Raw genomic sequence first — 14,207 nt, 5'->3', positions numbered from 1 at the left:
ACACACAAAGCCACACTGCAGGCTCTCACCGTCCAGCCTCGTCTTCTACTTCTCCTTCTCCTCTCTCCTCACAATTGTCCTCCACTCCACCTTCCATCACGCCAAGCTCACATTTTTCTGCAAAAAGGCAGGCTTCCGTGGGCCTAATGTTTGAGCGTAAAAAAATGATGACGCCGGATAACCCTCTTGCCCAACGGTTGGCGGCTGGCTTGTCAGAACTCATAGCCCGCCAACTACTGCCATATAAACTGGTGGACTCGGAGGCCTTTCGCAAATTTGTGGCCATTGGAACACCACAATGGAAGGTCCCAGGAAGGAAGTATTTCTCAGAGAAGGGCATCCCAGAGCTATATGGCCATGTTCAGCGGCAAGTGAATGTATCTCTGGCACACAGTGTCGGTGCCAAGATACATCTGACCACAGACACGTGGTCTAGCAAACACGGGCAGGGAAGGTATATCAGTTTTACTGCCCACTGGGTGAACCTTCTGACGGCCGTCAAGCATGTAACCCGTGGCACCCGTGTAGATTTGGTTTTACCGCCACGGATTGCATGCAGGCCTGACTCTTCTTCTCCTCCTCCTACTCCATCCTCCTCCCTCTCCTCCTCAGCTGCCTCCTCCTTTTCCGCTGCTAGCGTCTCTTCCACTGCACCGCCCAAGCTCCCCAGAACCTATTCCACATGCCAGGTGAGACGTTGCCATGCCGTGCTGCGTCTGTTGTGCCTGGAAGCAAAGAGCCACACTGGCCCGGCACTCCTTTCAGCTTTGCGTTCACAGGCAGATGAGTGGCTAACACCGCTCAATTTGACAGTTGGTAAAGTGGTGTGTGACAACGGTGCCAATCTGCTTAGCGCATTGAAACAGGGCTAAATCACGCACGTGCCGTGCATGGCACACGTCTTAAACTTGGTCGTGCAGCGATTCCTTGTCAAATACCCTGGGGTCCAGGACATCTTGCGGCAGGCAAGGAAAATCTCGGCCCATTTCAGAAGATCTTACACGGCCATGGCTCGCCTTGCTGACATTCAGCGGCGACACCATCTGCCGGTCAGACGTCTTATTTGCGATTGCCCGACGCGATGGAACTCAACCTTCTATATGCTTGATAGGCTGCTCCAGCAGAAACGTGCAGTTAACGTCTACCTGTATGAACTCTGCGAAAGAAACGGTTCTGGGGAGCTGGGTTTTTTTTCACCGCGCCAGTGGCTGCTCATGCGCGACACATGCAGACTTCTGCGGCCATTTGAGGAGATCACCAAACTGGTCAGTCGCAGCCATGGCGCCATCAGTGACATGGTACCTTATGCCTTCTTTCTGGAGCGTGCATTGCGTCGTGTCATTGATCAGGCTGTGGAGGAGCAGGAGCGGGAAGATGAGGAAGTCGCAATGCTGGATGAATTCCCAGGGGGGGCTACTCTATCTGAGACAAGTCAACAACAGGAGTCTGATGAGGAGTCAGAGGAGGATGGTGCCGGGGCGGATGAGCAGGAGCAAGAAGAGCATGCTTTAAACCTTTCTGGGATCCCTGTTGTGCGAGGATGGGGAGAGGAGAATGAAGAGGACGACATTATCCTGGATGATGAGCAGGAGCCAGGCCACCACACCGCTTCCACTTTAGTGCAAATGGGGGCCTTCATGCTCCAGTGTTTTAATAGGGACCCCCGTATAAAAAGCATGAGGGTCAAGGACCAGTACTGGGTGGCAACGTACTTAGACCCCCGGTACAAACACAAAATGGCGGAAATGTTACCGCCGTCGCAGAGGGCTGTCAGAATGCAGCACTTCCAGGCCTTGCTTCGAGAAATGCTGCATTCTGCTTTTGCGTGCGCTGGCAGAGGAGCAATTCCCACTCCCAGAGAAGGATTTGCGGGTACCAATCCAACAGCGCCTGCAAGAAGAGGCCGGTTTGAAGATGTGTTGGTGACTTCGGATATGAGGTCATTCTTTCAGCCGACCCATCGACAGGTGTCATCCGGATCCAGCATCAGGGAACGCCTAGACCGTCAGGTGTCCGACTACATTGGGTTAACGGCCGATGTGGACGCTCTGAGGAGTGATGAACCCCTAGACTACTGGGTGGGCAGGCTTGACCTCTGGCCAGAGCTTGCCCAATTTGCAATCGAACTGTTGGCTTGCCCCTCATCCAGTGTCCTGTCCGAAAGGACGTTCAGCGCAGCAGGGGGGATTGTGACCGATAAGCGTACTCGCCTAGCTCACCACAGTGTTAACTACCTCACATTTCTAAAAATGAATGAGGCATGGATCTCGGAGGAATTCAACACATGTGATCAGTAGACCATGTATATGTCTATAAACAATTTTTGGAATCAAGCACACAGACCTTCTTAATTCATTTGGCTCACTTCCCTGACCCAAAAAAGCACACCGTACTATATGCCCCTACCCTCCTCTTTGAAGAGGTTGAGCGGTGTCATATTTCTACTGGGGCTGCTTATTATGAGGGGTTCCCACCATCCCTGTGCTGTGCTGACTTCCTCCTGGGTGTTCTTATTATGAGGGGCTCCCACCATCCCTGTGCTGTGCTGACTTCCTCCTGGGGGTTCTTATTATGAGGGGATCACACCATCCCTGTGCTGTGCTGACTTCCTCCTGGGGCTGCTTACGGTGCTGCTGTCAGCGCTGTATGTCACGGAGCTGCTGTCAGCGCTGTATGTCACGGAGCTGCTGTCAGCGCTGTATGTCACGGAGCTGCTGTCAGCGCTGTATGTCACGGAGCTGCTGTCAGCGCTGTATGTCACGGAGCTGCTGTCAGCGCTGTATGTCACGGAGCTGCTGTCAGCGCTGTATGTCACGGAGCTGCTGTCAGCGCTGTATGTCACGGAGCTGCTGTCAGCGCTGTATGTCACGGAGCTGCTGTCAGCGCTGTATGTCACGGAGCTGCTGTCAGCGCTGTATGTCACGGAGCTGCTGTCAGCGCTGTATGTCACGGAGCTGCTGTCAGCGCTGTATGTCACGGAGCTGCTGTCAGCGCTGTATGTCACGGAGCTGCTGTCAGCGCTGTATGTCACGGTGCTGCTGTCAGCGCTGTATGTCACGGAGCTGCTGTCAGCGCTGTATGTCACGGAGCTGCTGTCAGCGCTGTATGTCACGGTGCTGCTGTCAGCGCTGTATGTCACGGAGCTGCTGTCAGCGCTGTATGTCACGGAGCTGCTGTCAGCGCTGTATGTCACGGAGCTGCTGTCAGCGCTGTATGTCACGGAGCTGCTGTCAGCGCTGTATGTCACGGAGCTGCTGTCAGCGCTGTATGTCACGGAGCTGCTGTCAGCGCTGTATGTCACGGAGCTGCTGTCAGCGCTGTATGTCACGGTGCTGCTGTCAGCGCTGTATGTCACGGAGCTGCTGTCAGCGCTGTATGTCACGGAGCTGCTGTCAGTGCTGTATGTCACGGAGCTGCTGTCAGCGCTGTATGTCACGGAGCTGCTGTCAGCGCTGTATGTCACGGTGCTGCTGTCAGCGCTGTATGTCACGGAGCTGCTGTCAGCGCTGTATGTCACGGAGCTGCTGTCAGTGCTGTATGTCACGGAGCTGCTGTCAGCGCTGTATGTCACGGAGCTGCTGTCAGCGCTGTATGTCACGGAGCTGCTGTCAGCGCTGTATGTCACGGTGCTGCTGTCAGCGCTGTATGTCACGGAGCTGCTGTCAGCGCTGTATGTCACGGAGCTGCTGTCAGCGCTGTATGTCACGGAGATGCTGTCAGCGCTGTATGTCACGGAGCTGCTGTCAGCGCTGTATGTCACGGAGCTGCTGTCAGCGCTGTATGTCACGGTGCTGATGTCAGTGCTCTGTATTACGGTGCTGCTGTCAGTGCTCTGTATCTCCTGCACCCTCTTGTTTGCCTACCCTGGTCCCTGACCTTCCCTCTCCTCCATTGCCTTCATTAGCTCCATAGTCCTGAATTGTCAGAACAATTTCCCAAATAAAAAAAAAATGCTTGTAGTTATCGATCCCAAATTCACCTCATACATGTATTATGCTATTGTCCAGGTGGTGGGACTACGTGCTACCCCCTAATAATTACCCCGTGGCCGCAAATTCGACCTAAAGGTTTGCGAAATTCGCCTCCCATTGAAGTCAATGGAGCCCGCGGCGAACGGTCGTTTTCGCGAACGTTTGTGTCCGTTCGCGTTTCGCGTTCGCGAAACGTCCCGTCGGAAGTTCGTCCATCACTAATAGTAACGTCAGAATCTGAATGTATTCAAAAGAAGCATGCTGTACTATTATTATCACTATTACCATTATCATGTATTGTTTATTACTTTGTCTATCATTGTATTTATTTCTTGTAAATCCAATTGCAACCATTAATAAAATTCCTATTAGTTCACCTTGTACTCTCTTGCTACCACATACTTCATGTAAAGTTCCAATGTCCCCCTTGTCCCCCCCCTTTTTTTTAATACAATAGGGATGGAAACGCATGACCTTACCAGGCCATAGTTTAATTTAAAGTCCCGTGGGATGGAAGCACATGAACTTACCAGGCCACAGCTTCGTTAAAAGTCCCAATTAATGTCCATTATGCATTACTTTCTTAGTCCGCCAGACTTTTGGGTAAAAAAAAGTCCGCTGGAGCCCACACCGGATTGTTTGATCGTGTGTACGCGGCATTAGGGTTTACAACCACTTTAAGTAATAGTAATAACTAATATAAGTAATAACCACAGGAAATCGTTTTTAACAAGTCCTTTATTAAAAAAATGAAAATAAAAACAATTGGTGCCCCTTGATGTAATCTATTGTCAATCACAACGCCTACAATAATAGAAACGTCAGGAACGTCCTTCAGAAGGAGGGGAATCACGTGTGCCCACGCAGCGGTGCAATCCAGATGCGCTCGTGTCACCCGGACACGGCGCATCTCGGATCGGTAGGAGGGCTCTGTGATTGGACACGGCCGTCATGTGATCAGGAGGGCCAAACAGGCGGTTGCTAGGCAATTGGCTCCTCCTCTCCTCACGGAAGTCATCGCTGAGGAGAGGAGAGCAGATCGCTGCAGCGGGCTGGTGATCAGTGAGCATGAACTGTTTTTACAGCTTTTTACTCGTTGATCACTAGTCTAGTGTAAACCTACAGTGTAAACACACATGTCCCCAAAATACACACGTCACCACACAAGTCCCCAAAATACACATGTCACCACACATGTCCCCAAATAATAAAAAGACATGTCCCAATGATTATCTGCACACATATGTACGTGATCATTTGTGTACATATGTCCGTGATCACACAAACCAATTATTATACATTTAACGGAATTTTTTTTACCAAAAACATGTAGCAGAATACATTTTGGCTTAAATTTATGACAAAATTAGATTTTATTGGATTTCTTTTAAAATAGAAAAAAAAGAAAATATTGTTTTTTTTTTTGCAAATTTCCGCTTTTTTTGCACTTATATCGCAAACAATAAAAAACGGAGTCTTGAATAAATACCACCAAAATAAAGCTCTATTTGTGCGAACAAAATTATAAATATTTCATTTGGATACAGTGTAGCATGAACACGCAATTGTCATTGAAAGCTGAAAATTGGGCTGGGAAGGAAGGGGGCGAAAGTGCCCTGTATTGTAGTGGTTAAAAAAATAAGTGTTCCTCAATGTAATCCATGATGACAGCAGGTGTGTGTTTTTTTTTTTTTCTTCTATTTTTGCGGGTGGCGTGATGGACTATAGATTCCATCTTTGAGTAACAAAGCTAATAAAGGGTCTGGAGGATATTAGTTATTTAGTTATAAAGACATGTTTTGCAAGAACTGAACTTATTCTCTCTGCAGAAGATGCCTGAGAGGGGGTATGATTTCAATTTACAAATATCATACTGGTGACCACACTAGGGATAAAACTTTTTCTTGAAAGGGAGTTTAATAAGACACGTGGCCATGCATTAAAATTGGAAGAAAAGAGGTTTAACCTTAAACTGCATAGAGGGTTCTTTACTGTAAAAGCCTCAAGGGTGTGGAATCCCCTTCCACAGGGGGGTGGCTTCAGCAGGGGCCATCGATTAGGTTAAAAAAAACTATTAGATAAGCACCATGACTGCAGCATACAAGGATATACAATTTAATACCGACCAAATAATCACACACATAGGTTGGACTTTATGGACTTGTCTTTTTTCAACCTCATCTACCATGTAACATCAAGGGACACTTTTTTTTTTTTCTATTTTAATAATGACTTGTCAAAAACTGTTTCTTGTGGTTACTTTTTGACGCTTTTTTATTTTTGGTGAATGGGTATGGATATGATGTACCAGATACCCATTCACATTGGGGGCATTGGGCAGGATCTGGGGGCCTTGTTAAAGGGGGCTTCCAGATTTCGATAAGACCTCTGCCAGCAGATCCCAACAACCACAGCAAGGGTTGGCGGGAAGAGGCCCTTGTCCACATCAACACGTGGGCAAGGTAATCACCCTCACCCGTGTTGAGGACAAGCGGCCTAGTATGGAGGGGGGTGCTCACTTGTTTCCCCCCTTCCCTGGCCTGCCAGGCTGCATGCTCAGATAAAGGTCTGGTATGGATTTTGGGGGGACCCCATGCCATTTTTTTTTTTAATTGGTGTGGAGTTCCCCTATAAAGCTATGCCAGAACCAAAGGGCCTGGTATGGACTTTGGGGGGAACCTGCGTTGTGTTTTTTTCTTAATTCTGTCATGGGATCCCCTTAGCCACTTCAATACAGGGCACATTTACCCCCTTCCTGCCCAAACCAACATTCAGCTTTCAGTGCTTTCATTTTTTGAATGACAATACTTAGTCGTGCAAAACTGTACCCAAACACAATTTTTATCTTTTTTTTTTTCACACAAATAGAGCTTTCTTTATTTTTTTATTTTTTGGAATCGAAATTAAAAGAATGAAAATCTAATTTGGGCCAAAATGTATACTGCTACATTTCTTTGTTAAAAATAACCCACATTAGTGGATATTATTTGGGCTGTGTGAAAGTTAGTTTACAAGCTCTGGTGCAAATCATTTGCATATTTGCTCACACCTGCTGTACTGACGGTCTATGTCAATTCTTGAGGCCCTGGAATGTCAGGACAGTACAAATACCCCCAAAATGACCCATTTCTGGAAAGTAGACAGTCCAAGGTGTTTAGTAAGAGGCATGATAAGTTAAAGCCTTTATTTTTATTTTTATTTTTTACTCAATTGTCATTTATTTCTCACACACAGCATATGCATACTTCCAATAACACCCCAAAATACATTCTGCTACTCCTGAGTATGGCGATACCCCAACATATATTCTATGAGGCATGGGCTGCAGATAGATACTTGGGTAGTCTAATAGGCTGGAAACATGTACTTGCGTACTCTGAGGCTGCAGGAGGGAGGGCGTGTTCTTTCTGGCATAATTTTACAATGCGCCGTTAGGCAAGTGGTCAAAATCCATACAATTCCCAAAGGTTCCCCCCACACTTTTATTTATATATTTTTTTCCCCCTTAATTTTTTATTTTTTTTTACAATTTTTTATTTTTTTTTTAGATTTAGCTCTTAGCGGGGAAGCCTTAATAACCTATTGACTTCACTGTGTCCTCGACGGGCGAAAATCCCACTAAGTGCCCCGAAAGTGCTAGGTGAGTACCTGAATGGGTAATGTCCAAATCAAACCGTTCGCCCATCCCTAGTGGTGCCTCAACACTAACCCCTCACAGTTACTCTTGCTGGGTGAAGGAATGAGCCCTGCTGTTAAAAATGAGGAGAATAAATTGAAATTACATGTACCTGTCAAACAGGTACCGAAAAATTGGGCCGCTCCTGCATGTTGTGGCTCAATGACATGGCCAGTACTGGGAAAAAAGAAGCATGCCCCACCTGCAGAGGATGCACCATGTCTGTGATGACCACTTTTCCCTCTGGACACAGAGGCTGCTTGCCCATCCCTGAGCCATGATTGGCCAAACGCACCCTGCCTTTGGCCAATCATGGCTCTCACAGGACATTGCGCTGTGATTGGCCAAAGCATACAGGTCAGGTGCATGATTAGGCCAATCAACAGCAATAAATGCACTGCGATCTGGTAGTGCATTATGGGGCGTTCGGCCGTGGGCGAACTTACTGCCAGCGCCCCATTTGTTCAACGTACAAACGAATACCTGATGTTCGACTCGGAAATCAAGCCCATCTCTATTCACAAGTGATGGTTAGGACTAGAACTAGCAATAATTTAAAGTAACAATAACTTTTTAACACTTTTGATTAAATAAAAAGTATAGCTCTACTGGCCACAGATTCATCTGATGACATTTGTGAACTACTCCTACTCCTAAAAGATTAAACTGATCAGATTGCCATAATTACTCTGAGCACAGGATTTTCTCTGCCCTTTTATACACAAAACAGGTTTAACATGACACAAATGCTTGCAGCTGTTATTTGTTAAACATTTAGAATTCATTTTAAAGATAAATATATGAAACAAGTAAAAGTAGACATTCTGCATTCTCCCCATGTTTAAGGTTAAACTCGTAGTCCGTCACATTACAGGCATCTTTTGACTTTCTGCATAAGTCAGACCACTTAGGATATGTAAGTAGTTGTTTACTGTTTGATTATGCTTTGTTCTAATGATGTATGTTATTAATTAGCATGTAAACAGTATCGTGTTTGTTGCAGGGGTGTAATACATCAAGCAATGCATGAATTGCATAATTTATTTCCTCTGTAAAGATGTGTATGTGACAATCCAATTTATTTATATATTATGAACTAAACTGTGCCCAAAAAAGGCAAGCAGACGACAAAGGACTAGATGCTGATATGGCAAATGGAGTCCCTACATTGGATAGCAGAAGGGAAGGAGGTGGAAGCACAGAATGACTAAAGCAGGGGCAGGAAGATCTCTGTACTGTCTTCAAATGCTGCTGCAGTAGTCTGGTGGTGCCCTAGAGGACCTCACACTGCAGGTACAGGAAGTGTAGGGTTTTTATTTTCCAAGAGAAATTCTGGGCAAAAGGTAGATTTGTTCTTTTTTGTTTTTGTTTTTTTGCGTTCAGGTTCACTTTAAGAAGAGTTTCAACATAGTTGGTTAGGTTAAATAAAGACATCAGTCCATCCAGTCCAACCTGTGTGGGTGTGTGTGTTGATGTCAAAAATCATTTTCCGTATACATGTAGCGCTACCCCCATGAGGGCTGCTGGTAGAATCGGTACCCCACTAGTAGCTCCAACCCTGCAAGTCTTCTACCACCTCTGACACCCTGGGTTCAGTAATTTTTTTTTTATGTGAAAAATGTTCACTGCTATTTTCCGGCATTCACAGATCGTTCTCCTCTGGATGCCAATTTATGAAGCCGTGTAGATCGCTTCTCCTTTGGAGGAGTGAACCGATCTACAAATGCTTAGAACAGTGGATACTGGAATCTTGTGAGACATAATGAGATTACACTACCAGAAATTCACTGAATCACAGAGATGTCCGTTTTATTTAGCAGTGATAAATTATCAATTATTATATTATAAATTATATATATATATATATATATATATATATATATATATATATATATATATTTATGGTCGAAGCCCTATGGCCGATACGGATATGAACAAATAGACTTACCATAAGATTTGCAACATGAAATGGACCTGAAGTGTGCCCTGGTCTGATGGTCGGTATACCAAAATAAGGGGGCATATCTTAGATTAGAAATTAATATTCTGTGAAGAGAAATGAATTTGAGAAATGCCCTGAAAAGGGGATGGGAGGGTGGGTGCCGCGCACAGGAAACCGACAAAGACCACAGGCGAGCGGGCTGGTTAAATACCCCCCGGGCTCCTCCCATAAATTCAGGCCACCATACTGGCCTTCCTACTTATGGTCGAAGCCCTATGGCCGATACGGATATGAACAAATAGACTTACCATAAGATTTGCAACATGAAATGGACCTGAAGTGTGCCCTGGTCTGATGGTCGGTATACCAAAATAAGGGGGCAAAAACATTCAGGTAGGGGTGTAGTTTTATTAGTTTTAGCTTAATCAGTTGAGCAAGTTTGGTGAATGCTTGTGCCATTTCCACCCAAGGATTGGGGATGTACCAGGCGAGGTAGGCAGGGTTCCAACTGCTAAGTCTCTCAATGACGTGACTTGGGACCCATGCCAAGATGCTGCCAAGGGCGCTCCAATACTAAAGAGTGACCACGGTACGGACCGCGGTCGAGGTGTAGGCTGCATAGAAGAACCCCATGTGTTTGGAAAACTGGCAGGTACACAAGTGTTAGCACGAAAAGGCAACGGGGGACTAGAGTTTACGCGTTACGGTAGGAGTGACAGTAGGTGGCCGAGTATGGTTACTCGACACCAGGCACTGTTTGTTCTATAGAAATGGACGTCTCTCCTGGAGCCAGATTGCTGGGTTTTAGACACTGCAAGGTGGAGGATGAAATGGTGTTGGTAGAGAGCCAAGTGACGACTACGCAGAACTTGGCCTGCGGGATTGCTGAAGGCCTGGAATGAACATACAATGGACATTAAACTGGTGCCGCCAAGATAACTGCAGCAGTCTGCGCAGGACGGACATAACCGAGAGTGGTCCAGACCTAGCTTCATCAACAAGATCAACCTCGGCCCAGTTGTCGGTGGTGCAAGCCTGTCCTGTCCTGACATGACCCCAGAGTCGAGAGGCTGTCATGACCGGGTATAGCTTGAAGAGGGAGGAAGTCCAGGTAAACCCGGGGTTTAGGAGTATCCCTGATGCCATGGTTCTGTAAGCCAGTGGTGGCCAAAAATTGCAGCGAAGCCTGTGGAGGCTGCGGCATCTGTCACTACCAGGGGTGACAGGGGCATCGTAGCTGGTATAAACATCGCTATACCAATCCATGCAGTAAGGAACCTTCCGACATTGATAGATCTGCTAATGCCACGGCATCTAAATTAAGGATCTGAGAGGGGTCCTGCGTCCGTGAGAGGGAGACCAGGAGGCGTGACATAAAGATTGACCCTGGGGAATGGCCCGTATTGCAGATTTGATCATTCGTCAGGTGGTGTCTGTGTAGAACCTGGCTGCCAGTGCTACTAATGATAAATTGGCTAGGCCGTGAAAACCACAAAGGCCAGGTAAATGGCCGCTTGGATGCCTAGACTGGGGAATGTGCGAGGATTTTATGTGTCCTTAAAGATGGCAGATGTGATGGGCGAGTGTTTACCGTTGGCTATGGGCTGATGCCTCTAGATGCCTCGTAGTGGGGATCTTACTGTATGGGCCGTAAAGATAGATGGCTCTCCGGGTCCTGTAAGGATAAGAAATGCTGAACGCTGGCTAGGTATAGCCTGACTGTGTTACAAGAAGAAGCCAGTTGCGTGTGTCAACACGATCCCAGTGCAGGACGGAAGTTGAACTCAACTGTCCTAAGGGAGAGATGACAGACAGGAAACGGTGAGTGGCTTGTAAGAAAAAGCCACAGGAGACAAGTGGCCAATTAAGTGCTGCTGAAAATGACGTGTAGCCAGTTTGTGTGCCACTGAGAATGTGCTAGCAAAAGAATGATTGCAAGAAGTTATGCTAAGTCGCGAGCCTTGGCATGATTGCAAAAGTTGTGTTTAAACGTGTGCTTGCGACAATTGCACAGGAGTTTGTCACTGGAGATGTGTTCGTAGTGACTCTGAGAAATTCGTGTTACCGCATGTGCTTTGCGAAGACTGCAGGAGTTGTGCTCGAACGTGTGTTTGGATGCGTGCTTGCAACGATTGCAAGATGTAATGCCAAGATGCGTGCTTGCAACGATTGCAAGATGTTATGCTAGGATGCATGCCTGCCACGATTGCAAGGAGTTACACCAGGATACGTGCTTGCCATGATTGTAAGGATTTATGCCAGGATGCATGCCTGCGATGATTGCAAGATGTTATGCCAAGATGCGTGCTTGCAACGATTGCAAGATGTTATGCTAGGATGCGTGCCTGCCACAATTGCAAGGAGTTACACCAGGATACGTGCTTGCCATGATTGTAAGGATTTATGCCAGGATGCGTGCCTGCGACGATTGCAAGATGTTATGCCAAGATGCGTGCTTGCAACGATTGCAAGATGTTATGCTAGGATGCGTGCCTGCAACGATTGCAAGGAGTTTCCCAGGATGCGTGCTTGCCATGGTTGCAAGGAGTTATGCCAGGATGCGTGCCTGCAACGATTGTAAGGAGTTATGCCAGGATGCATGCTTGCAACGATTGCAAGGAGTTATGGTAGGATACATGGGTAGCCAGGTCGAAAAAGAAGAACAGAACAGAAGTCCATCCAGTCCAACCACAAATCAAATAAATAAAGTATCGCACAACCCAACATACCCAATTCTACACCCACAGCTGATCCAGAGGAAGGCAAAAAACCCCAGCAGAGCATAGTCCAATTTGCTACAGCAGAGGAAAAAATTCCTTCCTGATCCCTCGAGAGGCAATCGTATTTTTCCCTGGATCAACTTTACCTATAAATATAAGTACCCCGTTATATAATGTACATTTAGGAAAGTATCCAGGCTTTCCTAAAGCAATCTATTGAGCTAGCCAGAACTGCCTGCTAGCAATGATTGCAATAAGTTTGTGCCTGGACATCTGCTTGCAACGATTGCAAGAGTTCTATGCTTGAATGTGTGTTTGCAATGATTGCAAGAGGTCTATGCTTGAATGCGTGCTTGCAACGATTGCAAGAAGTCTAGGCTTGGATGCGTGCTTGCAACGATTGCAAGAAGTCTATGCTTGGATGTGTGCTTGCAATGATTGCAAGAAGTCTACGCTTGGATGCGTGCTTGCAACGATTGCAAGAAGTCTACGCTTGGATGCGTGCTTGCAACGATTGCAAGAAGTCTATGCTTGGATGCGTGCTTGCAACGATTGCAAGAAGTCTATGCTTGGATGCGTGTTTGCAACGATTGCAAGAAGTCTATGCTTGGATGCGTGTTTGCAACGATTGCAAGAAGTCTATACTTGAATGCGTACTTGCAACAATTGCAAGACGTCCATGCTCGAATGCGTGCTTGCAACGATTGCAAGAAGTCTGTGCCTGGAAACATGTTTGCAATGATTGCAGGGAGCGTATGCTTGGGTGCGTGCTAGCAGCGATTTGCAAGAAGTTGTTTCTTGGATGTGTATGGAATGAATCCGATATGAATCGGTCGTAAGAATAAACCGAATCTTATATGAGTCGATCGCATGAAATTAATCTGATAAGAACCAGTTTTAGAGTGTATAAATTTAATCTAATATAGATCAGACCGTGGAGAGTACAAAATGAACCCGGTACGAATCAATTTGCCGCTGAGGCGACTGGAATTGAAACGGGTTGTAGCGTGTATGAAAATGAAACTGAGACGAATCTTTGTAACTATATGTAACGAATCCTGATAGGAACCGGTCGTAAGGTGTATGAAAGGAAACCAAGATGCATTGGATTGTGCGACTATCAGGGGGAGTAGTAGTGAGGTGAAGGTTTTAACGAACGAATCGAGACCCTTGGCTGAAATTCAAAGCACGAAGGATCGATCTATAGTGAGTGTCGGACTTGGAGGAATGACAGGCAACATGCGAACGATACCTGTAATGCTGGAATGACGGGTGCGAACCAATGTATTGTTGGTATGAGTGGATTAGACTCAAGTGACAAGTGTGTGAAGTGAATGAGTGAAATGTTTGCTGTGACATAGGCTGACTGCGATAACCGACGTTTCAGACGATAAGTGACGAGTTGAACTGTGGAGCGTGTAACGAAATGTGACCGAGCCAATTCGGAACAAAACAACTGGAGCACACCGGAACGAATCGGTGCATCTCAGATTCGAATCGGGGCACGGTATATGACGGTCAAATTAATGAAATATGTGTTATGACAGAGGCATAAGTCGATCGTGCCGCGACTGCGACTGATGATGAACTGGACCCTGGAGCATGCACAGAAATGAGGCTAAAGCACTGGGGCACACCGTAACGAATCGGTGCATCACGTATGCAACTGGATTCGAAATGGAGTGCAGTACGTGGCGGCGAAATTATTTTGATTGCCATGACAGAGGCACGAATCGATCATGCCGCTGTTGCGACTGACCGTTAACCGTGTACGCTCTGGAGCATGTACTGAAATGTGTCTGAAATACCTGGGGCGCGCCGAGATGAATTAGCGCACGATGCGACTGGATTCGTATCGGAGCGTGATACGTGACAGTGAAACGATTTCCCATGACAGA

At 46.6% G+C, this 14,207-nt stretch overlaps 1 protein-coding gene across 2 annotated transcripts in view; it reads left to right on the top strand.

The window, feature by feature from the left end:
* Positions 1–8,377: 8,377 nt before the first annotated feature.
* The window catches only part of LOC143933507 (transmembrane protein 272-like), a 163,600-nt gene continuing 157,770 nt past the window's right edge, over positions 8,378–14,207 (top strand). The window contains exon 1 of one of the 2 annotated variants that reach the window (XM_077456428.1): positions 8,378–8,563. In XM_077456428.1, coding sequence (XP_077312554.1) covers positions 8,562–8,563 — 2 coding nt within the window. In that variant the 5' untranslated portion in view covers positions 8,378–8,561. The remainder of the gene's footprint in view (positions 8,564–14,207) is intronic. The other variant, XM_077456423.1, reaches the window with a different exon arrangement.

The sequence above is a fragment of the Lithobates pipiens genome, unplaced genomic scaffold (assembly GCF_037356315.1).
Source record: "Lithobates pipiens isolate NorthernLeopardFrog02 unplaced genomic scaffold, aLitPip1_a1.2 Scaffold_10, whole genome shotgun sequence".
In the NCBI taxonomy this organism is placed as follows: domain Eukaryota; kingdom Metazoa; phylum Chordata; class Amphibia; order Anura; family Ranidae; genus Lithobates; species Lithobates pipiens.
Note: the sequence above shows the minus strand (reverse complement) of the source record. Positions and strands in the feature narration are given on the sequence as shown.